Source organism: Solanum pennellii, chromosome 12, assembly GCF_001406875.1.
Source record: "Solanum pennellii chromosome 12, SPENNV200".
Lineage (NCBI taxonomy): Eukaryota > Viridiplantae > Streptophyta > Magnoliopsida > Solanales > Solanaceae > Solanum > Solanum pennellii.
This window is the reverse complement of record NC_028648.1, coordinates 83,038,371-83,066,313: the sequence shown is the minus strand read 5'-3', so window position 1 is coordinate 83,066,313 and position 27,943 is coordinate 83,038,371. Positions and strand designations below refer to the sequence as shown.

The following is a 27,943-nucleotide window of genomic DNA, read 5'->3' as shown; positions in this document are numbered from 1 at the left end:
ATGTGCTTGGTTTGTTTATGAAAAATTAAATTTGCTCAATAATGTCAATAAAACAGAGTGATAAATTCATNAATAAGTCAAAAACCAGCTTTTAAGTCAGTTTGACCAGTTTTTAAGCTGAGCCAAACAGGCTCTTAGTATACTAATATCCATAACAGCCATTATAAGAAAACAAAAGCCAAGTAACTTTTTCCATTCATAAATATCTCCCAAATACTGGCAGCTCTGGCAAGTTTCCTAATTCTCTTGTTAGTTTAAGCTCACTGTAGCATGATATTTTAAGTGAAAACAATAAAAACATGTCCCCTTCCCTCAGTCGCCAGCCTATTGGTGATATAGAGCAAAGCAGGGATTTAATAAAAGGAATACTGAAATCTCAGATTTTAGTCATAGCAATACCTTTCTTTTATTGGACCTATCAACTTGTAGTAGTCAGGAAAACCTTGGAGCCTTGCATTTTCACGAATTGTGAGCACTCTATCTTGTAGTGGATGTACTATGGTCTGGAAGAAACATGAGAATAAAGAACAATGCATCAGGATGAAACAAGATAAATAATTTTATGAATTAACATAGATGGCAAAGGTTAAAGCTACCTGATTATGGGGTTCAGCTCTCGTCACAACTGTTGGGACAGTTTCATCCCACCACAAACGACCAAATGGTCTGCATGATGTCACAATTAAAAATAGTATTTAGCATTATGGAGAGGGAGGTGGAAATAAATAAAGATACCAACTCAACAAGGGGGGGAAAGAGATTTATCATTACTTTGAGGAACTACCACCAACAAAGCTCATCGCATAGTCAGGGACCTGTTAATTTTAAGCATCATCAGATCCTGAAAATGAACAACACAATAACTACATCACTCCAACAAAATCATACCAAAGGCTTCCCAGAAGGTAGCTTTACTCTCTCCACGTCTGGGTCCCATTCAACTTTATTATCTGGCCGAACACGAACTCCAGGCAAGTCCCTGAAGTTTGCACCCTACAATCACAGAAGGTCAAGAACTCAACATTTCAAGTAGCTCATCACTTAGTACCACAAATGGCATGACAGAAACAATTTAATTACCTTCCGCTTTGGAATTTGACATACACGCTGATGATCATCTTCGTTCAACTGAAGAGGACGATGATCATATAGTACGCTTCCCAACAACCCTACAAAATGACCAGAATGCATTAGCAAAACTCATCAATGCAGAACCCATTTCAAGCTCAGCCCTAGTTACAACATTAAACTTTTCAAAATAATAATTAAGAGTTGTGTTTGCTGATACTTCTCTGATGCAAATGTGGAACAACAAAACATAATTGCTCTACAAGCAAAATATGTGGACTCACCATCCCTCCCCATTCTTATAAAATGCTGGAAATCAGATTTAGGCTCATCAGTGTAAGGCATTTCATCTCTTGGCTCATTGTTCTCCACCTAAAGAGAAAATCATATGCAAAAAAGAGTAACTAGTTTATGTTTAAGTAATTGGAGGTGCATTCAAAACAACTTTAATATCTCATACATACCAAAGGGAGATCAGAAAGTGCATCACCAAGAAAGAGTTCTTTCTTTAACTCAAGATCCCGGACTGAATCATATGCAACCGTGTTTGACTGCATTAGCACACGGATACACATTTAGTCAATCATCAATTGATACAGCATTCATGACATTTTACAAAATCAAAAGCCTACCTCAAATTCTACGGGAATAACACCCCTCACAATAACTTTATGTGTGGGCAATGGATATTGTGGCAACTTCTGCAACATGACAAGATTTAAGCAGAGTGAGGATGATGGATAGGTGCATTGATTTGGAAAAATATTAACTTAAAAATCAAAATCATTATTACCTCTGATGAAAGAGCTCCAAACATGAAAACACGCATACGAAATTGTGGAAGACCATACGCACCAGCTGCCATCATTCCCATCCGTGCTTGGTAGTTCATCCCTACAAGTCTGCTCAATGCATATCGTCCAAGGAAACCATTGGAGAATTTGACAAGGTCCACCACATTCTCCATTAATACAAACCTGGGTTTCAAGAAATCCACAATGTCCATGTAGACATCAAGTTGTTTATTTTTGGGATCCTGCATCGGATTTTCTTTATTCCTAAAACGATTGAACCCACTGATTCCTTGGCAAGGTGGTCCACCGCATACAACATCAACATCACCCTAGAAAACAACCAACAGAAAATTCAATCAGTATGGTCAGCATTACAAATCGTTAGCAAGTTGATAACCTAGAAGTGGTTCAGATCTTTTAACCCCAAAGCCAGTAGGACTGAAAGAGGGATTTACTTACAGGCAACGGCAAAAGATTTGCTTTGAAGCCTTTCACCACAAACTCGTTGATTTTCTTCGGGCAGTCACTATACAAATGTCAACTCGTTAGAACCAATGTTTTTAAACAAATAAACATAAAAAATTTCAGAATAAATTGTTTCATGTGTATACCTTAAGCCATCTATTGGCTCCCAGGTGTCTTCCTCCGGACCATAACCTCTCCAGCGAACCTAGGCACAAAGTAATCAAAGTGATTTCAGAAAATGACAAGGGCCAGAAACACACAGAAAAAAAAAACATAAAATGACTTCAGCTTTTCCACATAAGAAATCTGTGTTCTACCAAAGAATTAAAGAATTCCAAGCTCAATGGTCAAGTACCTTGAAGTAAAGTCCAGGTTTGTTATTCTCTTTTGGATCTCCATAACAAACTTCTAGAAGTTCTTCGACCTCAAAAATTTCACCTTCTTTATCATCACCAGAATCTTCACCTACATCATCATTTTCTTCATCTTCATCAACTTCATCTGTTACTTTCAAATGAGGGTGTGGAGGAACACTGCCTTTTATCAAGGAACAAGAGACACAGAGCTGTACCCACTCCTTCAGAAGTGATAGGAAATCACTGGCATACTCATTCCTCACCTGAGTCTCAGGGTGGTTCAATCTCAAACTGTCACATGCATGTTTGTTAAGGTCAACAGCCCATTTCTGCATCCAAGATTTTGTATTAACAGGACTAAAGGTCTTATCAAATATCAAGAAAGTAAGTCATATTCTGCTGGTTCAAATTGGCAAAACATAGAATAAGTTGAAGGAAAGAACATACAGTAACAAGTTTAACGCCTTTGCTATTGGCACCCAAGCATAACCCTGTGGACATTGCTCCACATCCTGAATATAGATCCAAGAGCTTCTTTTCCAGATTGTGTTCTTTGACCTCACCAGCATCAATGTCACTTGATATAGTAGAAGATGAGCTAACTGGACTTGTAGTATCTAAAAAGAATTGACCTCTCAATTAGGAATGTTTAAGCTTGAATACTAACACAAAAGGACCAACACTGTTGGACAATAATTGAAAAGAGTCGACAAAAAATAAATACCAGGAGGCAAGCTAATGAAGGAAGAGTATGGAAGCAAGTACTTCATGTCATAGTAGAAATCACAATTTGATTTTACATTTTCCTTGAACTGTGAAGTTGCCTGCAGCAATATTCTGCATTTTTAGTTCAACCACTCAATACCAATTCACAGTACTCACCAGCAAGGTAACAAAGACATACATTTGAGGGCACAGGAACAATCTTTAGTTTGGTCACAAGGCAATCAAGAGGATTGTCATCCTTGATTTCAGAAAGGAATACACGTTTTTTGTCAATGAACTGATCATGGCTTTTAATAACCTAGCAGGGAAAAAGAGATGTGAGACCATGATAGCATCACAGGGGGCAAGAAACCTTTCAGATTATAGAGTTGGCATTTCTTACAGTATCCTTAGCTCTGTAAAACCACTGAGCTGTAAAATACTGCACTCCGTCAACTGCTTCAAAGAATTCAACAATCTTGCAAATGTAATCGTCCTCACCATCAGCAGCCTAGTTACATGATAGATAATAAAAATTAGTCAATACATGGATACATTTTATGGCCATAAGTAAAATAACAAACCTCAACTTACAATAATTGGGCTATGATAAATGGAGAAAAATTCCAACCAACTGTAAAATATGAACCTTGGGCCTAACTCAAACCAAAACTAGCTCATGAGGGAGTATAGCTCAAACATAAACTAGGAGACCACCAATCCATTCCCCAATAAGTGTAGGACTCTAACGAACTCTAACACCTCCACAACCACCACACACCTAAACTCACCAAGACCAGCAATTAGATTGTGGACAACATCACCATAGGTGCCTAAACAGTGACAGATCTAGCTCTGATACCATAAAAGGTGTGAACCTTGTGTTTAAATAACCCCAAAAGCCAAGTCATAGGGAGAAAACTACCAAATCTATACAAGCAGTTTCATGGTAAGTTGAGAGTCCAATGTCAACACAAACAACGGCAACTCTTTTAATTTTAACTTTAATCCTGGGATGTTCAAACCCAACACTAAAGGACTTTTAAGTACTTTATGCATATCTTAAATTTAAAACCACAACATTAAAAAGTATTTATTTACTTACATTAACTTTGTGTCATGTCAAAACCAATCAAACAAATTGAAACAGAAATTCTTTTAATGCTATCTAAGAAAACACATATCAAAGTAGATGTAAAGATAGGGCATCCATGCTAACACAAACACAAAAACTAGCTCAAGAGGGAGAGTTGTACAAGTCTGTATAAGCAATTCACCAACCAAGGTGACGCTAACACCTATTTACACAAAGGCCCAACTAGAGTATGAACCACAGATCCAACAAGGATAAATCTGGCTCTAATACCATGTATATATCAAATAAGAAGAAAAGCTGACATAAAATTACATGAAGTGACACGATTATATACATATAGATCTTTCTAACTATGGAAGTAATTAAAAGGAAAGTCCTACAGATTTGCTATGAACCCCTAGAATTAAGTTGTCCATGTATATTACAAGGAATATGACTATATTCATTCCTTAACAGTAAGCAAACATACTAGATCCCCAAGTATCATCTCCACCCATTATCTGTAAAAAGCTCCACTTGCCACAAATAAGGCCCACATACAATTTAACATTAAGTTAATATTTAAGACTACATAAAAAGTACCCACATTCCTATCAAACCTATTGTAAAGAGTATATCAACACAATGAAAGGACCTGAATAACGTATGTTTATGGTTAATTTACACTTTACCTTCACATGTGCATCATCCTCGAGATAATATATCTGACCATCAACATCTGCTCGACTAAAATGGCACTTAGCTTGAATTAACTGGTCCGGATCATCTTGACTGTAACATGAAAGTACCAAAAACACATAAATCCTTGAAATAATTTATATATAACAAAAATGATGTTGGAGTGGAAAGTGGTTCAAGACTTACCCATTTAAGCTCTTGGTACCATTTGTTTTCCCTTTATTCTGTTTACAAAAAGAAATAGCCATGTAAGTAAAATATTAAATAAAGACAAATGATGCCAAATAAAAACGGATTGATAGACTATCAACAACAGTCCCTTAAATTATGCTTCTTATTTCAGATAGCATCAAGTTTGGCAGCAGAATATCAGATATACCATATAGAAAGCATAATTTCATGCCATCTAAAATTATATTAAACGTTTTTGCAACTAAATTGCAAATATTTCAAAGTAAAGAATAATTAAAATCTCAAAGTAAGAATCTTTCTTACATAGCGATGAGGCCACTTCAGTCTAGCTTCTGCATCCGGAACAGGGTCACCGGCAAGTACACACTCTTCATCTTTTACTTTCTCAGCCCTCTTAGGCTTCCTTTTGGAAGGTGAAATCGACAAGCTCTTCAGACTCCCTAGCTCCATTCCACCTACTTCTTCCTCTTCCACAAAATCACTCTCAGCTACAGAATCCACCAAAGGTTCCACCTTTACTGCAGCTCGCCTCGTGGATTTCTTGCTCGGCGTCGCCGAATCAGACTCAGATACGAAATCTCTATCAGCTGGTGAAGCTACACCAGATTCTGCCTTTTCAACAGTTGGCTTCTTCAACTTCTTGTCATTGCTTTCCGATTGACAAGCTACCACTGAACTTTCAGCTGTTGTTCGTCTCGTGGATTTCTTCTTTGATGATAAAACAGGTTCCGGTTCAAAATCGGAATCAGATGGTTGAGCTACTACTGGATCTGGTCTTTCAACTACAAGTCTCTTCGACTTCCTGCTGCCGGATGAAGACTCTGGCTTTGTAGCCGGAGAAGCTTTCCGTTTGCTTGGCATTGGGATATCTGAAAAGATGAAGTAGTAGGTCGCAGCGGCGGCGGCGGCCGTGCAGTGTGTACAGTGGCGGGAGGATGAGGGAATATAAGAGAGAGCAAAAAAACAGGAGAGCTGTATTTGGCTTTTATAATCTCTTGTTTTTTTGGGCTTAGCGAAAATATTTGAAATTAGTGAAAAGAGGGAGAAAAAGGCGGGACTGGCGGAATTATTGGACAATTTCAAAAGCGAATTGAAATAAGGCCTCAGTTACATTTAAAAGCCCATATTTAAAAAAAAAATTAAAGTTACTGTATCAATCGTACTACAAACTGAAATTAAAGTATTGCTATAAAAATAATAAATTATCCTTTTTTAAGCCAATAAAAAAGGAAAATAAGTCATTTAACGAAAAAATGATAATTTTAAAATAAATATTTATTTATTTCATTCGTGTGAATTGAGAAAATATATATATGCCAAAAATTCATAATAAAACATGGCTTAAAAGAAGAGTAGTAATATTTCGTATAATCGAATATTGATTGACATTACTTGTGAAATGTTTTTAGTCAAGCTTGACTTAATAAATGTAGACATATTATGTTCTCAACTTACATTCATGTTACTACATTATTTTAAAGTGTCCGATTACACGGAAGAAAGTGCATTTAATTAACTTAATTATAATGTGACAATAATTAATTTTGCTATCACATGTTATTTAAAGTACTTGTTTTAACATGCATAAAGTTATATAAATATTATTGCAAAACGAATGTAGACTATGTAAATATAACTATTTCCCTGGTTATTGTATTTCTAAAAATAGGCCGATATACAAATATACCTTTTTAGGATATTATTATATTTTTTTCCATACTTGAAAAAAAAACGTGCTAAATATAGCCTTTTAAGAAATTACATTAAACTCAAATATAATGTTTATTCATAATCCACGATAAAGTATTAGATTGTTGTCTGAAATTTGAATAGTTATAGCATAGCCTAACATTTTGTCATTTTGATACTATTTAGTTTTTACCAACAAAATATTACAAGTTCACACATGTGATTTTCAGTTGTAAAAGGTTCATAATTGTTTTGGTTATTTACTAAAAGAGTTTTTGAGGCCCATGTTAAAGCAAAAGAATCGGGGGCCCAATCCTCTTCTAGTGTTAGATGAACAAAGTAAGAAAAAGTCGGAAGCTCGAGTATTTCGTCTCCCATGGCTGCCAACTCTTTCTCTCTATCAATTTGTAGGTATGTTTATGGTTTGTTCGTTCATTTTCTTAAAATATATTCTTCAACGTTTTATTTTTAAACTTAATTGGAATGGAATGTTCTGTTTGGATAGTGTTCTTTTGGTAAAATATATCTGTTTGCTTGCTCACTCTATGTGCAAGTTTACATGTTTCTCGATTGAGATCTTTAAAGGAAATGAAGCAAACACTATTCCAATTCACAGTAAACAAGATTCATTGATTGTATTATTACTCTAATAAACTGAAATAAGGAATATAAGCATTACTATTATTTATTGATAGGAAGGATACAAGGATAAAGAAATTAGATTAGAAAGAAGATGAAAATCCCAAACCCTTTGTCACGTGCTTCCATACTCAACCTGGATCCCAAGTAAATCCCTAGTCCAAATAACTGGTCAATAAGAATTATGTGAGTTGTCCATGTCATTTATATACAAAAATTAAACTGGGAAAGGGATTTCTGAGATCCCCTGATGTAGATATCAGCGATGGGAATTCGGCAACAATTTTGTTGGGCGTGCAAACAAAGTGGTAGCTTAAAAAGACTGGAAAGCTACATATGAGGTGTGTGAGGCCTTTTGAAAAAAAAACCATGCGGATTTGGCCCAAAGCGGACAATATTACACCATGTTAAAAGCTTCATTCGGTTGATTTAGCCAACAAAACTAAAGGTGGCTATGGCGTCGATCTTCTTCCCTAACTGCATCTCCTTGACTCGTACTGCCAACACAGCTGCTTTTCCTTTTAGCTACATATACCACTCTTCATCATCTTTCCCTGCCTCACTGAATGTTGATCTGGTTGTTTTGCTTCTGTTTGTTTCTCCCTGAAGTCCTCTGAGTGAAGCGCTCAACAGTAATACATACCTCTATGCATAGAAATGATATAACATTCTGAAATGATTTAAAGATTACATGAAAATGCTTTTAATGCTTATTATTTTTATTTATTGATTTTATGAAATGTAACACTTATCGTATATCATGTATTTTATGTATCCCTAAAGTATCGTTCCAACCTTATCGAAAGGAGACAGCGATACTTAGGGGGGTACAATTTTTTAAATTGTACCCAGCCCCTTCTTCCCGCGGGCATATACATATGATTGTCAGTTTATTCAGTCCCCTGCAGTTTATGTCACTTGGCATGATTCCATGAAGTATGAGCTCCTTGTGTTGGGAGAACTTCTAGATACTCGTGATATAGACACTTTGTGGTGTTTGAATTTGGGATGTTTTCCAATGAAGTTTTTTTCCAAAACAACTCTCATGTCTATTTCAAAAACCAAACTTGTTATTGGAAGACAATCCAAAAACGTTGATGGAGTACCAGTAGCAAAAAATCCTGTTTCTCAAAAACTTCTTCTTTATCTTAAATGATTTATGTACAATTGTTTTCCTTACATTTTATCAAAAACATACCCAACAATCTATACAGAATACCAAAAGTTTGAAAAGTTCCTTATCCAAATGTCCTTGTTGCAGATGCATTTACTGGTGATGATATCAATTCAGCCTTGAGAAAACTACTTTGAGCATCCTGATATTGGTTTCGTCTCTTCAGGACCCAAAATTGTGAACAAACAAAACTGCCTATATGACAGCACCAGAACGACCGCAACGAGAAGTGCCATCAATCGACCTCAGGGAGTACTCTGCATCATGACAGCACCAGGACGACCACAACCAGAAGTGCCATCAATCGACCTTGAGGAGTACTCTGCATCAAAGACTCTGATTCCTTTTGACCGACCAGACCCTCTTCTTCGAGGTCCCATCAAGGCTGGCCCACAAGAAGAAACAGTTGGGCAATTCATCCTCGCATTTAAAGATCCTATCTCCTGGGCCTCTGCATACAAGGCTTGTGAATCTCAAGTCACTCAACAATGTGAATCTGGAGCTAGGATTGGTTGCTCTATCGCAGCCTCAGACAAATGTAAAACTCCTTGGTGGAAATCATTCACTGGCAGTGCTTCCAATCAAGACTTTGCAGAGAGGGCGAGATGCGAAGAACGTGAAATGGAGGCTTGCCTTGAAGCAGCAAATGGGAAGTGCCATGAATTTGCAAAGCAGAAGTGCTTCCCAGCATTTCGTGATGCATGGATTGGTGTAAAAGGATTGAGTCCCAAGGTGAAGAAAAAAGAGTTATCCAGGCTAATTTCTTGGGTGAAGTTGGGGGAGAATTGTCAGATAGCTGATCTTTGGAGATTAGAGAGGCCTTGGCTCGAGTTTAAGGCACAACTACAAGTGTCTTATTGCAAAGGGAGTGATATATTAGGTTCAGATGACACACAAAATTATGAGAACTAATGTTTGATTTGTAACTGAAGTTCAATATGACAGCACATGTTCTTGTCTTGTTGATTCTATCTATCCTTGAAGAAATCTTTCTTTTTTATTCTTGTATTTCATAGTGCTCATAAATGTGGTGACTTTGATCAAGAAACACCCATGCTTTGTTAGAACAACTGAAGAGTCTGATTCAATCAGGTCGGTTTACACTTTACATCAAGAATGAGCTCATACCACATGAGGGAGCAATACTGAAACAAATGGGAGTAAGTCATCAACATATATACATTCTCTTCAATTCATCTTTCATAATTTCCTTGCGACAATCACATGAATTCAATACAAACGTTTTTCTCGGAATTAACACTACCAATATCATCTTTTCACATGCAAAAAAAAACTTTTTGTTTTTACAAAATTATGATAATAATAATTTAACATATCCTGCTTTCACAACTCAAATCGATATAGAATTAAGTTAAGCTTAAAATCGTAAACAATTTTAATTCAATCTTTTTTTTTTGCAGAAAATAATATATAAGCAATGAAAAATATATGAATAATTACCAATAATATTATCTTGAATTGTATAATATTTGGTAACTTTTTTTTGGGTCAAATTATCATTGTTTTATTTATTTTTATGTTTTAAATAGTAAAATTTTTAGTTATAGTTTGAAGAGGTTTAATTTAAAACTCCCCAACTGGCTTGATATTAGACTTTCACTTGACAACTTGTCATGCTTCTGCCCTCACTTTAATATAGATATGAAGATTAAGAGGTTGACTATGGTCAAATACAAGGAGATGTAGAAACAAATAAAAAATGTAGGGAAGAGATGTGATTAGATGAATATGACATATGTAATTTAACGAATTGAAGGGCTAGTATTTAATCGGATGTCGTCTAGTTTCTTTATTGTTACTCCCGTACTTATTATTTTTAGATTTTTATATTATTTACTGTATTATTCGCTTCATTATCATATTATTTATTATTGCTTGTTATTATTCTCTTTTCTATAATTTTTTCACTATTATAATTACTTTACAAGCTTGATTTTGATACGCGTAACTCAATCTGTTTATAAACTTAACATACACAAAATAAAAATACAATTTCTCTCATACATCACTTATAAAATCATAGTTGATTCATATTGCCTCAAAATAACTGAGTTCATCTATTACTTCAAAATATTATATATTTTTATTTTTGTACTTACATGATATCTGAGAGACGATAAAATACAAATATTTTATTGAATCAATTCGAATACACAAAAATTGATGTGAATATCACATAATTAATAATAGAAAATAAATAAATAAAATATATTGAGAAACTTGATAAATAATTTTTATGAGAAATAAATATGTTAAGTCATATGGCACCAAACTCAAAATTGCAAAAGTTAAGGTAGCAAAAAGTATTTCCAAATACAATTTCGAAAACCAAAAACGCATGAATAGACGCCTCTCTCTAATAATATCAACATATTATACACCCAAAATCAACAGTCGCCTACACTTTTGTTGATATTTCTTTTGGATGTTTCTTCAACAAACCCTAGCATCAAGACCTCTTTAATCTTACTATTCATTCATCTTTCTATTTGTTTCGATCGCTGTTGAAAACTTGTTGAAGAATTCAAACGATCAATTTTGTATAGATGATGGTCACTTTGGGTTTTGTTCTACTTGCATTGGTTGTAAAGAAAGCTAATGCCTGTAGGTGTTGAAAAACCAGCAGCCAGCGGGAAGGGGAAGAAGTTTCGTAAAGACCCGTGCCGCTAAGGCAAAAGCAGAAGAGTTGAATAGGAAATGGGGGATCAGAGCGGTGGGTTGAGTGCTAATAACAAAGGAACTGAGCAAGATGATGATGGTAAAAACTCTCCTATCCCTAAAAAGGTGGGTTCTTTGTGATTTCATTGTTTTTTTGTATACATGCTTAAAGCCATCAACCATAAGGTGTAAACCTGAACAGAGCTGAGGCAATGGCCGCTGTTGATGATACAAGATTTCCATCTAGGGGTTCCGAAAAAAAAGTTGTAGTCGTTGGTATTTGAACTTAGGTGAATGTTGAACCCCTAAACCACTAAGCCATCCGCTAGTCTATCAGAAGATTCAAAATCTATATGATACGTAAATAAAAATAACCACTGTCTAAATGTTGAGGGAATTCGGTTGAACACCCTCACGCCCCTGGCTACCTCCTACCAATATCGGTACATGATGACTTTGCTTTTACCAAGACTTAGACAAATGAGAAGAGTCAAGTAGCTTTTTCGTATATTTGAACCTTGGTCTCCAAGTTTTTAATCCACTTCATTGACCTCTTTATGACAAGCTTGGGTGCTAAATTCTTAATGTTGTCGACTCGTGGCACGTGACATGTAATATAGCTTGTCAAAATTATTTTATCGTTCGAATCTTTATAAATTAATTAACTATGCCTCATTCCATAATTAGCAGGAACCAGCTAATGATACATTGGTGTCCGTTGGTTAGTTAAAGTTTGACTATTTGTATGGTGGCTGTCAACCTATTGCAACCCTCCTCCTACATGTGAATCTCAAATAGACCGATTAATTATTTTATTTAGCATGTTCTTTTATATGATTGAGTGGTCAAAGAAAAAACTTTTCCAATTAGGAATCATTATCATCAAATTCCAAACATAGTATTATGTCGTTCTCTTGTGCCTTGTTCTGATTATATTAGCCACTCTAGTTAGATTAGTTATAAGCTTGTGATTCCTGCCTGTATTAAGTGTATACCTGTATTGGTAGCTCATTCTTTAGAGTGGTCATTCTAGTTAATTTTGTGATTTTGATGAACTTAAGAAATGAAGATAGAAGCATCATATTTGTATGAAGGTTACTTATGAATTGAATTGCTTGCATTTGGATTTGCTGTAATTGCAACTTTAACCATTTTCTGCTTTGATGAATCCAGCAGGGATTTAACTTGTAAAATGAACTTATCTTTTGTTTCTGGTTGAATTTGACTTTCAGGTGAAAGTAGGAATGTCGCCAGTTTATCAGGTTGAAAGGAAGTTAGGTAAAGGTGGTTTTGGTCAGGTCTTTTTGGGTCGTCGTCTTTCTGGTGGAAATGAATCTTCAAATGGTCAAGGGGCTGTTGAGGTATGTGCTTGGTCTCCCCCTTCCCCTCTCACTGCCTATGCTAGACAATTTGTTTTGCACAAGTAATATTAGGGGTTTTTACTCTCACTGGTTTATCTTTATGGCTCCAGGTTGCACTGAAATTTGAGCATATGAAAAGCAAAGGCTGTAACTATGGTCCTCCACATGAGTGGCAAGTTTACAAGTATGGATATATACCTCTTTTGGAGTGAATGGGTGCTCATTTTAGAATATGATTCTAACTGGACTAAACTTGTTTTGTTGAGCAGTACTCTTGGAGGCAGCCATGGAGTGCCTAGCGTGCATTATAAAGGGAGGGTAGGAGACTATTACGTAATGGTATGTGTAGTAAAGTTATGTTTTTTTCCATTAAATGTGTAGCAGAATTATGCTTCTGCCATTAATATTAATTGGTATAACCATTAAGATTGGTAAACTATAACTTTTAACAGTTAAGTTGGCCTTTGAGTCAAAAAGTCAAATTAGCTGTTGACTGGTGGAAGTCAATGTCGCACCCCAAATGGATATGCCTACCAACTTGCACTGAGCGAACTATTGTAGCATAATGCGTACCCCATCTTGTATCACATAATTCATTTCATTAAATTAATAACAACATTAATTATGGGAGAAATATAGTGAACTGCATTAACGATCAAGGTGGATCAAAGCGTAAACTAGACATAAGTTGAAATGTCATTCACTATACTGTATGAGTATCCATCAGTCAGAAGTAATACAAATCGTTTATGGGGCCTTTATGATGCTACAAATGAATAATTAAGTTGCAAGGTTCGCCAGGGCTGCAAAAATATAGAACTAAAATTTAGTGATCCCACTAGTCCAAAAGTGGGCTCACCAAAAGAATTAAGTTGAACTCTAGCCTGTACGCTGGCAACCTTGCACTCGACTGTTTCCTAAACCTAAACAAATGATGCCTAAGTATTGAAATACTTAGATATGCGTCATAGCCAAACCAGTCATGGTTGGTCAAGAGTTATGCAAACAAAATATATAATAAATGCATAAAAGGAAATAAGTCAAATTGGGATTAGCTTGTCAATTCATTTAGTAAAAACATTTCTATTATCAATCAGTGAATAAAATTATTTCAATTGACATAACAATTTATAAAAGCATCAATTATGTATCAAGACATCTATAGGACCATTTAGTGTGGCAACTACATCTTTGTTTAGAATGTGAATTTAACAAAGAGACATGAACAAAGACTTCTATTCTTTGAGAATATGTTTATGACACGAGAATTTAAATTTTATGTTGAGTCCCACTTAATAGAATATGCTGATTTTTTAAATTTCCCTTTCTTGACCAAATTAAAATTTTATAAGTGCAAGTCTTGTCATCCCCAATTTTCATCCTCCTTGCCGTAACTCTCTTTGCATAACCCCGTTTTCTTTTTAGCTTATAGAACATTGTATTATTGGCATAAAATTCATCTCATGCTTGTATGTGCCTATAACTTTGCCAATTCATTTGCAATTTTGGTGTCATGGGATTCGGCCCCTGCACCCCATAAATTTCCAATTCTTTGCCCCTTTTTTGTTTCCTTTTCCATTTTCAATACAAGTAAATTTTCACACTCCATATATGTACTCCTGGCCAATTATATCAGTATTAACATGTCCGTTATAATGTTTTTCTCAAGCATCGTCGTTGCGCAAACAATAATTCAAATATTTATTAGCGCGCCTCAAGGTATTACAACTTGGTTGACTTTTTAGAAGTGCTATACTCAGAAAGGTTTCTGCATTGAAATGTTGAACTAGAAGGGAGTTGTTTTGAAATATGATGATCTGTGTGGGAGGTCAGTGGAGTTGACCCACATTATTTTGGTTTCAATGGAGACCCTCAGGTGCTTTTTTGACTGGTTGGTATGTTACTGAATGCCCTTTTCAGGGATGACGGGTAAGAGTGGTTTCTTGAACTGTGACTTGGACAGTTTCTTTGCTATGAGAAGTCATAGGTTCTTGGATAGACTGATTCTTTCTTTTTAATATTTTTTTTGGATGAGATACTTGTTTTGGACTGAGCCTTTGCTTTGCTTGCAGTTAGTACTGCTACTGTTAGATTATTTTGAAGATTGTGATACTGGTTCATGCATTTTTTATGTTGTGTTCATGTAAGGATGGATGACACCTATTGACCACATTAGTCTATGCAGGTTATGGACATGCTAGGGCCTAGCTTATGGGATGTATGGAATTCCTCTGGGCAGGCGTAAGTATCTAATGTTTAGTTCCTCAGCAAGCTCATTTTTCCTCCATTATCATGCATGCCATTAACTTTTCTTTGTATAGAGAATATTCAGATGTGATGTTGGACTTCAAGCAATAGAAGGTAAGATCTTAACTATGCTTTTCTATTATTGCAGGATGTCTGCAGAAATGGTAGCATGTATTGCAGTTGAGTCTCTGTCAATTTTAAGCATAATGCATGCACAAGGGTATGGAATGCTCTCTTCTTGTTACTACTACTGTTATTATGTCCAATCTAGTTGTCCGGCTGCTGGTTTAATAATTTATGTTACTGCTTTTGAACTTTACTGATAGATGCTAGTATCTTTTCTATTGATTGTTGTTCTCGGCCACAGTTATGTGCATGGAGATGTAAAGCCAGAGAACTTTTTGCTTGGTCAGCCATCAACTCTGCAGGAGAAGAAGTTGTTCCTTGTCGACTTGGGACTAGGTAAGAGCATTTATTTTACTATAATATCATAGTGATTATAGATTCAGTATTCCGTTAATCTTTTCCAAACTACCAAATTACAGCAACAAAGTGGAGAGAGAATGTGAAAGGTCCGCATGTGGTATATGATCAGCGACCTGACATGTTTAGGTCAGTTCTATATAGTGTTATCCTTAACCATAATTTTGATCATTGCCACTTGTTCTGCTTATCAACCTTTTGTGAATGGCTTCTAGAGGGACTGTTCGGTATGCAAGTGCTCATGCACACTTGGGAAGGACTGCCAGTAGAAGAGATGATCTGGAATCACTTGCATATACACTCATTTTTCTTCACAGAGGCAGGTTGCCATGGCAAGGATTTCAGGTATCTGTACTAGCTTTTCTCGAGTTTTATGAACTGCAGTGCAGTCAAATTGTTCCTGTCAACTTCCATGTCATCCTATTCTCACAATTTTTTGTTCTGAACATCTTAGGGAGATAACAAATCGTTTTTGGTCTGCAAAAAGAAGATGGCAACATCTCCAGAAATGCTTTGCTGTTTCTGTCCATCACCTCTGAGAGAATTTCTCGATATAGTAATAAACATGAAATTTGATGAAGAACCTAATTATTCGAAGTTAATCTCCTTATTTGGGAGCTTGCTTGGACCTGATCCTGCTATAAGGCCAATCAACACTGATGGTGCCCAAAAGGTGGTATTTTACATGTCTCACCAACTTGCTTATTTACTTCGACTTCCATGTGTTGGCTATATATAATCTCATCATGCTATTATTGCAGATTCTTCAAGTTGGCCAAAAGCGGGGGAGATTAAATATAGAGGAGGGGGAAGAGCAGCCTAGAAAGAAGGTTCGCATCGGAGTTCCTGCATCACAGTGGATTTCGATTTACAATGCTAGGAAGCCCATGAAACAGAGGTGGAAATTTCGTTTCATATTACATCTTCTCTTTGCAAAGCAATTAAATTGTGATCTACATGCTGAAATTACATTATTCGGTGGATTCTATATTTTTTTTTCTGTTAGTCCTTTTTTTACAAGATAATTGTAACTTCATTAAGCTAGTACCAAGAAGGTATTGCAAGACAGTACAATGAGAAAATCAATCTAGCTCATTACATCTTTTTGACATAATGGAGTCCAAAAAAAATGTTCCACATTTCCTACCTACCCTCGTTGCACCATGAAGACAGACTATGGATACAATTGGATATAAGTCTAGATCGATGTTGTTTTCTTGCTTCAAAATATCTCTTCTTCCTCGAGCCAAATACTCCACATGATGTGCAATTGGATGTTCTTACCTTTTGCTTTTTGTTGTTCCTTTAGTGGTAACATCTTCAATGTACATCTTTGGAATTTTTTCTTTGATTTCCTCTTTTCTGCAAATTGGGGGTAGGGCTACTTCATGGGTGGTGCGGTATGACGACGGTTATCGATTTTGGCAATGCGAATTTCATTTAGGTTGATGACGCAGTGATCAGGTAGACATATTCTATTCTGAATTAAAACATGGCTTCGAGAATTGCTTTTGGATTTGCAGACTAGATGTTGGTGATGCATATTGTTTCGACAAGTCATTTAAATTTTGTTTTTTATTTGAAAAAATTTAGATTTTGTTTTTTACTTGAAAAATTTTCAAAGGAACACAGAGATTCACTATGATGTCGCACATCGTATTGGAGTGGAGTGGATGAAATGGAGGCTTGCGTCCGTGATACTGTGATAAGAATGTGCCACAAAGGCTTAAATGTTAAGTTTTATAGAGTGGTGGTTAGACCTAAAATGTTGTATGAGGTAGTGCGCTAGCCAATCAAGAATGCTCAAATGGTGAGTATGGTCTGGATGGATGTGTGAGCATACTATGAGAGATAGAAGTAGGAACAAAGTTATATAGGACAAGGTGAGAGTCGCCACCGTGGTTAGCCGAATAAGAATTGGGGTAGGTGGTTAGATAGAACATGACACACATCTTCAGTAAGGTGCGGAGGTTGAGGATTAAGGTAGAAGGGTAGGAGGTAGCTGAGTGCTGTCGTACTTCTGTGTGGTAGAGGCAGGAGACTAGTCTCCTCTGCTCATCTTTTCCTTAGTCAGTTGTGTTAGTTGGTATATTGTTATTATTTGGAAAAATTATTGACATTTTATGCATAAATTTTGTTGTACTTGGTACTAAGCTTTGCAGTCTTCAGGTTCTCTAGTTTAAGTTCAGTTTTTCAGCACAGATGCAATTGGAAATTCTTTTTTGATTGTTGAAGGTTGTTATATTGATAATCAAACAACCAGAAGGTGCTGCAGATTGTGAATTTTTTCCGTTAAATTTTTTGTACATCCTGTGCGTAAGCTCATTATTCAGCACATATGCGATTTGGTATATTGTTTTTGATTGTTAAAGGTTGAAATTTTGAAGATCTAGCAATCAGAAGGTGCTGCAGATTGTGCAATTAGGCTCCTTTCCTTTGCTTCAATTGTCGTACTATTTGTTGTTGTTGTTGTTGTTCTTTTCTTCATTATTTTCATCATAGTTTCTTGCTACCATTTTCCATTTTCATACCTGCTTTGGAATGCTTTACTTGAGCTGTGGGTCTTCGGAAACAACCTCTACCTTCATGAGATAGGAATAAGCTTTGCGTACACACCACCCTTCCCAGGCCCCACAAGATTACACTGGGCATGCTGTTGTTGCTGTTATCCTGCTCTGCTCTGACCATATATGTTAAGTAATTGAGGAAGATTTGTAATAGTTCATATTGTATTTTCTATGTCACTTGATTCTTGGGTGGTTTGTATTGTGTAAAGTCGTAAGATTGTTCTCTATTTCAGAGATGAAGATAGTTGTATTAGGAAATTTGGTAGATTTTCTGGAATCAGGGAGCCTACTGTAGCTTGTATAGTGTCAATGTATCCAAGAGTTGTATTATTGATTTCCAAGAGCTTCTATAAACCTAGATAATTCTTTTTGTTTTCTGGGGTTGTACTCTTTTGTTGCTAGTGATTCAGTGTAATATTTTGAGAGTATCGTACTTTATCTTTCCTTGACTTGTAGTTATGTCTTCCTTTCAGCTTTCAACAATTCCAAAGAAGAAAAGTAAAGAAAAGACTTTCCTTCAGCTTTAGAAATTTTATGTGTAGTAGCACTCTGTTTCATCATAATATGCCACTTCGCATAAACTTGTCTCTCCAGAATATTTTTTGTTTTGGCCTTTGGAAAAAGATTAGGGAAATTTTTAATTATTTTAGGAATGTCTTTATATGAATTTTTTCGTGGAGAAGCTTGTTGATCTTGTGCTGGATTTCTTTGGTACATAAACTTGAACAGTAAATGTTTTTTCATTACTTTTAAAAACAATTTCCCCTAGAAGTGTAAAGTATCATGATTGGGAAAACTATATGACTTACTGGGCTATTTAGGTGACATGCCACTTTAAATTCTATTATTACAAATGTACAGTATTCCTGATAAAAAAGAAATAAGGAATTAACTGGCTGCCACTATGTGTTTAAGAGGCTAGTTATGGTTACTAGATAATATTGTAGCTACCTTAAAGGCGTATTTACTTGGTAAATTCACATCAGCATCTTTGTTCAAAATGAGTGCATCACTTTGTCCTTTATCTCGTGACTGATAATCAGGAGTTGTCCCAGGATGTATAGACTAAAGAAGATTGGGTGGCTTTTGTAGAGAAACATATTCTTTTGTAGGTTCTGATTTATGAAATGAAATTGTTTACCTGACCAAAACAACATGGTTAGACATTTTCAAGGATGACATGTGTTAAGGACTTCTCCAATGCTGTTATTTTCATGGATAACTTTTCCCCGTTGTTTTCAGCATGACTTCTCCACTATTGTATTTCCTTCCCAATACTTGTTACTTGAGCTGAGGGCTCATTGGAAACAACCTCTCTACCTTCACAAGGTATGGGAAGGCTACATACACACCACCCTCCCAAACCTAACTTGTGGGTCTACACCGAGTATGTTGTTGTTAAATCTTGTGGTTATGCTGCTTGCTTTCAGTAGAGAGTCCTTTTCTGTTCAGTGTGTGGTGGTAAATGGTAATTATCTTGAGTCAAGGGTCTATCGGAAACAACTTCTCTACTCTGAGGTAGTGGTAAGGTTTGTGTACATTCTACCCTCCCTAGACCCTACTTTGTGGGATTACACTGGGTTTGTTGTTGTTTTATGTGGTGGTAATTATAGATAATGTACTTTCTGAGTTTGTGTAGGCAAGTACACTACATAATGCAATGTATCTTGTCTTTAGGTACCATTATAATGTAACAGATACAAGGCTAGCAGAGCATGTGGAGAAAGGGACTGAAGATGGATTATACATAAGTTGTGTGGCATCTTGTTCCGACTTCTGGGCTATTATCATGGATGCTGGAACCAATTTCACTAGCCAAGTTTATGAGCTATCACAATCATTCTTGCACAAGGTAAATGTGAAGTCCCATTCATTCCACTATACTAAGGAATTATTCATTTGCCATGTACCTCAGTGTATGGTACTTGCATATGTTCATGAAAATACAATAAATTTTTGCCAAAAGCGGCTCACACTCCTACCAAATACTTCCACACAACTGTAATCTGTGTATATTGTATCCGAGTACATGTATGATGTAATATAGTTCTTAATGCACTTCACTGTCGCTTCAACCTGATATTTTAACTATCCTAGTTCTTGCAATGCATTATTTACAGGAGTGGATTATGGAACAGTGGGAGAAGAACTATTATATTAGTTCTCTTGCTGGTGCTACCAATGGAAGCTCTCTTGTTGTAATGTCAAAAGGTGTGTTCTCTAGTTTCATAGTTGAGCGTGTGCAAGTATACACAATGAGTAAACATTGTAACCTGAATGGTTTGAAGGCCTTCCCCCCATCTCAGTGGCAAAATGAGAACCCTGTTGTTGAAGGCTTTACCTTTATGCCTTTCGTCTCCAGGTAATGGACTTCCTTTAAGAAAGAATGTTAAAATTATTATTTTGTATTTGCAGGCACACAGTTCAGTCAGCAGTCTTATAAAGTAAGTGAGTCATTCCCATTCAAGTGGATAAGCAAGAAGTGGAAAGAAGGGTTCAATGTAACCTCCATGGCAACTGCTGGAAGTAGGTGGGCGGTTGTTATGTCTCGTAATTCAGGTGTCAGTAACCAGGTTGTTCCTCTTTCTTTGTCTGCATGTTTGTGATCATCTCTTCTGCCCACTACGTCTTATTTCATTAATACTTTATTGTAACAATATAAGCCTAGGCTAAGAGGATACTGTCCATATCTTGGTTTTTTTTTCTTTGGACAGTTGTTGGAAGATTGTTGAATTATAACAGATCTATTATGGAAATTTGCTAGAGCTAAATAGTAATGTCATGGAACGTATATTTGGTACAAGGAAGTAAAGGAGTAATTGTTACTCAATGGTTGAGCGAAAACAACAAATGAGTGATGGGGCCTACAGGGCTTTAAGCATAAAGCGAGTCATAAAGGGTTTCTCTGAAGTGAAGTGCCTAATTTATCCATATACAGAAGTTGCAAAACATGTCGGTACTTATGACATCCAGCTGGAAATACAATTACCTCTTTCTTTTTTATTAAAGGAATTAAAATTTCTAGCTTTGTATTCAGTATTAGCAACTCAAGTTGAGTTATCACTGGAAGTACCTTGAGAAGAGGGCTAGAGAAAGATGATTTTAATGGCAAAATTGATAATCAATTTTCAATTAGTAAACCATAAGAAACAATTAGTACCTATCATCATTTAATTTCATGATTATCGCCTTTAGTAACTCTACTTATTGAGTTGTTGAGAGAAACAGAAGAGAAGTCCTACACAAAACTCATCTTCGTGTTATTTTGCTCTTTTTAGTAGGTGCTTAACATTTTGTCCCTCCCGTTTTTATAAGAAGCGCATGTGTCTCTACGATGTTACTTCTAGCTTGGTTTCATCTGTCTCTCCTCCTATCATGCACTCATACTATCTTAAGATAAAGTTGCTTTTTTTTCCTGATAGGTAGTGGAGCTTGATTTTCTTTATCCAAGTGAAGGCATTCATAAACGATGGGACAATGGTTATCGTATTACAGCAACAGCTGCTACATTAGATCAAGCTGCTCTTATCCTGAGTGTGCCTCGACGAAGGCCTGGCGATGAGACTCAGGAGACATTGAGAACATCTCAGTTTCCAAGCACACATGTTAAGGTAATATAGGTAACTTGTGATGTGGAATGGTGTTATCATCTGATTTAGCTGAATATGTCTAGTAGAGCTTAGGTACATATAGTGAGAGGAAAGAGGAAATTCTTTATCTTGTATTTAATATCTTTCAAAAGCTTATTTTTCGTGGTTGTATTATGAATAATATTTGGAGTCTCCAATCCATGTAGGGAAACCTCCTGTTTAAAGAGTTATTACATGTTGGTTATTTAGATGAGAGTAAGTAATCACTTTTTAATGCACCTTTTTTTTGTGCCAGGAAAAATGGGCAAAAAATCTCTATCTTTCCTGTCTCTGCTATGGACGAACTGTATCTTGAGAGGATGGAAAATCTGATGTTGGACATTTTTCCTTCACCCCTTTTATTTTCTGTTTTCTAGTTCTCTCATTGTCAGTCAATTGTAAAAAGTGAGGAAATCTTAATTATGGTGGCAGTTGCTTCTTTTAGCTTGTTTGGATAGTGGCAAACTTTCTCGTCTCTTGTGTACATACAATTAACAGCACAAAATTACAAATCTATGAATCTTTTATATCTGTTGTGTTGGGTGTTAGTTTTTCTCCATTATTATTAGGAAATGGATGGAAAAACGAGAGCTTGGTGTAGTGGCTTTATTCATGACCCAAAACAGACAGTCAGTTTGATCCCACAATGAAAGTGAGAAATTTTACAGCTTGAAAAGATATTTAAGATGTTCAATCATTACTATGTCGTATGGTGTGAAGGCTGGAGAAATGGGTGAGAAAGAAAAGGGGAGCGGGTGTTTAAAATAAAATCAAAATGATGATAGATTTCATTGCTCAAACTACCGTTGGCTCCCCTTGTAGGAGAAATGTTTGATACACAAAATTATTCAACAAGTATTTGTTACTTGTTGAGGTCCCAATCAAAGTAATCTCTCTGGTATGAAGGAAAACACACTTTAAGGTTCACTGTTGGGAATCCTGCTGGGGACAGAGTGCTCTGGTTTGTGTTCACATTCAAAATCAATATGAACAAATGCACGTTCGACTTGAGGAAGTTTCTCCAGCTTTATTTGTAGACCCTCTCCGATAACATGTGCTTCTTTCAATGGCAAATCTTCCGGGAGTTCAATATCAACCTGTGACGAATTAAGCCACATTGCAAAGTCAGTCGAGTTGGTTCATACTCTACATATCATGCTACTGGAGACTGACTGACCTCAACAAAGTACAAAACACCAAAGGTATATGCTCGAACTGTATCAACACGCTTCACTTGAGGGTGTCTCATAACAAGATACGTTAACTTCTGCAGAACTTCAGCAGGGGCTGACTGTCCCACTAGTGACACTGCATCAACAACTTCATTTTAATGTATTCATATATGTATATATCTATATATATATAAGAGTTTTTTCACTCAAAAGGGTAAGTGGGAAAACAAGTACGAATTGAACAAGTACACATTTTCATTAGGAACAGACCTGCATTCTCTATCACAGCGCCTGACCAATTTGTGATTGTGTAAATAGCAAGGATGAGAGCACCAACAGGATCAATCCACCAGTACAACTTATCACCAAGTACAGCTGCTATCAATCCCACTACATTAGTAACCACGTCGAAATAGTGATCCTGACAATTTAGGTAAATCAATCATCACGACAAGTCACAAGGTAAAAAGATACGTCACACATGAGACACACACACCTTTGCATATGCACGAACAATGTCGTTTCCTGAGCTTCTGCAGTAAAGCCACAGGGCAAGTTTTACCACTGTGGCAGTCAACATTACTGAATATAACCATGCAAGCTGATTCAAAGCCATCTTTTCAGGAGGTTTATTTTCAACTAGTTGTTCCAGAGCCTGGATCAACACCTGAAAGCCTAAAAAGGAAAGCACACGATTATACAACAACTCACATGGCTGGTGCTAATTCCCCTATATACAACTTTCTAGTCTTGTTTGGCCTTTTCCTTAGGATCAAGAATTAACATACATACCAAGTGTAGCCATAATAGCAGCAAACACAATTATTCCAACGGGCTGCACTCTCAATTTTCCTATAGGATATTTATAGACATTAATATTTTTCATCGACAGATGAGTGAACCATAGTATGCCACCAGCCATGAGGTCAAGCAATGAATCCAACGTAGATGCAGCGATAGCTAAGGAGCCACTCTTCACTGTGGCATAGATCTGCTATGTGTCACATTTACAATTGCATAAAAATGTTGCAGGACAAATAATAGATACTAGTTTAATTCTCATACAAGTAATTTCTGGTCACACCTTAAGAGCCAGAAGTATAACATTTGCACAATTGGATACTGTCATTGCTCTCTCATGTTGAGCTTCTTCTTCAAGATCCTCTTCATCAATTTCATCAGACGCGACTGCAATATCAACTTCCTCGAATGACTTCAATGTCTCAAACTGTCTTTCATAGTATTCCTTTTCTCCTAAAAAAATAGTCAAAAGAGGATATGATAGCAGATATGAGTCCTAATTTAACATCAAACAGTAGTACTTAGTCTATACACCAAATTTAATTAATTAAAAATAGCAAATTCTTGAATATACTTAACTAACAATATAATCCCCCAACACACAATGACAATAAATAATAAATTACCTTTGGTTAATTCAGAGATATTATAATTAATGAGGGATGAAGCTTCTGAATCAATATCACAAGACTTGATCACCTTATCTGGAAGCCTTAACAAAAAATCATGCCGGAGTCCACTTCCTGTAAGCTTCCATCCCTCCAACAATGGCATTTTAGTACTCTCTAATTCTCCCTCCATTATCACAACTTCTTCATGTACGTAATAATTTGCTATTCATCAGTATTATATATATACACACACACTTTTTAACAATAGATGAGTAGTATTTTTTAATTATTATACATAGAAACACAAAGTCACACGTATTATAAAATATTTTTTGTAAGCAAAGAAAATGTCTCTGACTTAATTCTCAACAGCCATCTTTCTAAGATTCCAAAAATTATTCTCTTTTCAAAACTTCTCTAATGTAAGAATAATTAAGAAATTATGTTAGTAAGAACGGAATATTATTGCAAATTAAACAAGCGTACATACATTGACTAAATATAAATTATTTTTTTAAATAAGGTACACAAGTTATATAATATACATTTGTTTTGCTTACTGATGAAATATAATCAATTATAGCAAGGTTGTTGCTGTTTTTATCAAGTTACTATTTAATGATTGTAATTAAAAAAAAAAAACAAGTTAACAATGACGATAATAAATGAACAAATAAAAACTGAAGCATGGAATAAGCCAATAATTAATTATTCACATTATCATATTATTCTCTTTCAAGGAGACTTCTGCATATCATAGAAAAGTTGACATGGACTAAATTATTACAACACCATACGAGTGAGATTTCAAAAGTATATTGTGCACATTATTCATAATATTTTTATAAAAAACAAGGAGACTGGTCTTATTTTTATTAAAATTGTCCAAGTACCCATTTTTTCTTTTTTTATGTGCAATAATTCATGGATTTTGGGTGATATGTGATCCCAATGATTTTTTGGTCGAATTTTTTGTGGACGTCCATGATGATTTTATTAATGATGTGTGTTGGTCTGGAAGGGCAAACGTTGGATTTTGGGTGATATAGTCAACGATCTGTTTTGGCGAACAATTGTCTAACAGCCAAAATGACTCATTTTGGAGGTCAAATGAGCCCGAAGTAAGTAAACCCTTCATTTTTTGATTTTCGTGTGCTATAATCTATGATTTTTTTGTGATCCAGAATTCTGACGTCTTTTTGTCGAAATTTTTTGTGGACGTCTGTTAAGACGTCAACTATAAAGTCAATTGACCCTAACGGACTAAACTATCCATTTTCAAGGTCAAACGAGCCCCGAAGTAGGTAAATCCCATTTAGCCAATTTTCATGTACTATAGTCCTGGTTTTTTTTGTGATCCAGAATTTCCATGTCTTTTTTGCCCAATTTTTTGGTGGACATTCTTTAAGATGTTTACTATAGAGGCAGTTGTCCCTCACGGCCAAAACGATCCATTTTGAAGGTCAAATGATCCCCGGAGAAGGTAAGCCCCTTATTTTGTCATTTTTCGTGTGTTATATCCATGATCTGTTTCGGTGATACGAAATTCCGATGTTTTTTTTGCCCAAATTTTTTATAGACGTCCTAAACCAAAACGGTCTAATTTGAAGGTCAAACAAGCCCAGAGTAGGTAAACCCCGTATTTTGCCAATTTTCTTGTGCTATAGTCCATGAATTTTTGGTGATCAAGAATGCGATATCTTTTTTGCCCAATATTTTCGTGGACGTCCGTTACGACGTTAGCTATGGAGTCAATTGGGCCTGATGGCCAAAATGACCCATTTTGAAGGTCAAACGAGCTCCGAAGTAGGTAAACCCCTTATTTTATCAATTTTCATGTGCTACAGTCCACAACTTTTTTTGGTGATCCAGAATTCCTACGTCTTTTTTCTCCAAATTCTTTGTGGATGTATGTTATGACGTTAACTATTGAGCCAATTGGCCTTGATAGCCAAAACGACCCATTTTGAAGGTCAAACGAGCCCTGGGGCTGGTAAACCCTCCATTTTGCCAATTTTCGTATGTTATATAGTTTATGGATCCATAATTTTGATGTCTATTTTGCCCAAAATTTTCGTGGACATCCTTTAAGAAGTTATATATGGAGTCAGTTGGCCCTGACGTCGAAAACGACCTACTTTGAAGGTCAAACGAGCCCCTAAGCAGGTAAACCCCATAATTTTTTCAATTTTAGTGTGCTATAGTACACGATCTTTTTTGGTGATCCAAAAATTCCGACGTATTCTTTCTCTAACTTTTTTGCGGACGTCCATTATGACGTTATGTATGGATATAGTTGGACATGACGACTAAAATGACCTATTTTGAAAATCAGACGAGCTCAGAGCATGTAAACCCCACATTTTATCGATTTTCATGTGTTATAGTCCATAATTTTTTGGTGATCAGGAACTTCGACGTCTTTTTTGTCTAAATTTTTTGTGGACATCCGTTAAGACGTTATTTATAGAGCCAATTGACCTTGACAACCAAAACAGTTCAATTTCAAGGTCAAACGAGACCTGAAGCAGGTAAAACCCATTTTGTTAATTTTCGTGTACTATAGTATAGTCCATAGATTTTTTGTGATCCAAAATTCCGACGTCTTTTTTGCTCAAATTTTTGGTGGACATCCGCTAAGACGCTATCTATGGATCCAGGTTGCCTTGAAAGCCAAAATGATCCATTTTGAAGGTCAAACAAGCCCCAGAACAGGTGAACCCCTCATTTTGTCGATTTTCGTGTGCTGTAGTCTATGATATTTTTTGGTGATCCAGAATTCCGACGTCTCTTTTTTTCAAATTTTTTGTGGACGTATGTTAAGACGTTAGGTACGGAGCCAGTTGTCTCTGACGGCCAAAACAACTCACTTTGAAGGTCGAACGAGCCTTGGAGCAGGTAAACCCTCTATTTTGTAAATTTCTGTGTGTTATAGTCCACAATCTTTTTTGATTATCGAAAATTTTGATGTCTGTTTTCTCCAATTTTTTGTGGAGGTACGTTAAGACATTAGCTATAGTCACTTGGCCTCGACAGCCGAAAGGGCCCATTTCGCAGGTCAAACGAGTCTCGGAGCAGGTAAACCCCCATTTTACCGATTTTCATGTGCTATAGTCCATGGATTTTTGGTGATACCAAATTTTTTGTAGACGTCCGTTAAGACGTTCGCTATGGATCCAGTTGTCCCTAACGGCCAAAACAATCCATTTTCAAGGTCAAACGAGTCCTGAAGCAAGTAAATCTCATTTGCTAATTTTTGTGTACTATAGTTCATAATTTTTGGTTATCCAAAATTCCGATGTCTTTTTTGCTCAATTTTTTTGTGGAAATCCATTAAGACGTTTTATACAGAGCGAGTTGGCCATGACGGGCAAAATGATCCATTTTGAAGGTCAAATGAACCATGGAGCAGGTAAACCCCTCATTTTGCCAATTTTGTGTGCATAGTCCGACGTCTTTTTTGCCGAAATTTTTTGTGGACGCCTGTTAAGTCGTTAGCTATATAGCCAGCTGTCCATGACGGCCAAAACGACCTAT

At 36.0% G+C, this 27,943-nt stretch overlaps 4 protein-coding genes across 4 annotated transcripts; 2 read left to right on the top strand and 2 right to left on the bottom strand.

Moving 5' to 3' along the window:
- Positions 1-368: 368 nt before the first annotated feature.
- Positions 369-6,329, bottom strand: LOC107007094 (DNA (cytosine-5)-methyltransferase CMT3-like). Its single transcript, XM_027913657.1, has 19 exons — positions 5,658-6,329; positions 5,349-5,386; positions 5,156-5,255; positions 3,792-3,899; positions 3,588-3,707; positions 3,408-3,507; positions 3,131-3,300; positions 2,683-3,012; positions 2,474-2,532; positions 2,322-2,388; positions 1,862-2,191; positions 1,701-1,769; positions 1,533-1,619; positions 1,353-1,440; positions 1,081-1,169; positions 889-993; positions 772-815; positions 597-666; positions 369-503 (listed from the first exon to the last, which is right to left on the bottom strand). The coding sequence occupies exons 1-19, from the start codon at positions 6,213-6,215 to the stop codon at positions 384-386; spliced, it is 2,652 nt and encodes an 883-aa protein (XP_027769458.1). The 5' UTR covers positions 6,216-6,329; the 3' UTR covers positions 369-383.
- A 983-nt stretch (positions 6,330-7,312) lies between these two features.
- Positions 7,313-9,864, top strand: LOC107005561. Its single transcript, XM_015204190.2, has 2 exons — positions 7,313-7,454; positions 9,023-9,864. The coding sequence occupies exons 1-2, from the start codon at positions 7,328-7,330 to the stop codon at positions 9,766-9,768; spliced, it is 873 nt and encodes a 290-aa protein (XP_015059676.1). The 5' UTR covers positions 7,313-7,327; the 3' UTR covers positions 9,769-9,864.
- Positions 9,865-11,209: 1,345 nt separating this feature from the next.
- On the top strand, positions 11,210-22,358 carry LOC107007281 (casein kinase 1-like protein HD16). The gene is made up of 16 exons (XM_015205839.2): positions 11,210-11,661; positions 12,768-12,896; positions 13,007-13,080; positions 13,166-13,235; positions 15,082-15,137; positions 15,292-15,363; positions 15,511-15,605; positions 15,689-15,755; positions 15,842-15,971; positions 16,081-16,299; positions 16,388-16,524; positions 19,871-20,045; positions 20,314-20,404; positions 20,609-20,766; positions 21,616-21,804; positions 22,079-22,358. Exons 1-16 carry the CDS (start codon positions 11,575-11,577, stop codon positions 22,136-22,138), a joined length of 1,809 nt encoding a protein of 602 aa, XP_015061325.1. The 5' UTR covers positions 11,210-11,574; the 3' UTR covers positions 22,139-22,358.
- A 222-nt stretch (positions 22,359-22,580) lies between these two features.
- On the bottom strand, positions 22,581-24,596 carry LOC107007282 (metal tolerance protein 4-like). Its single transcript, XM_015205840.2, has 7 exons — positions 24,422-24,596; positions 24,079-24,248; positions 23,787-23,985; positions 23,491-23,669; positions 23,265-23,415; positions 23,000-23,130; positions 22,581-22,919 (listed from the first exon to the last, which is right to left on the bottom strand). Exons 1-7 carry the CDS (start codon positions 24,594-24,596, stop codon positions 22,740-22,742), a joined length of 1,185 nt encoding a protein of 394 aa, XP_015061326.1. The 3' UTR covers positions 22,581-22,739.
- Between the last annotated feature and the right edge of the window lie 3,347 nt (positions 24,597-27,943).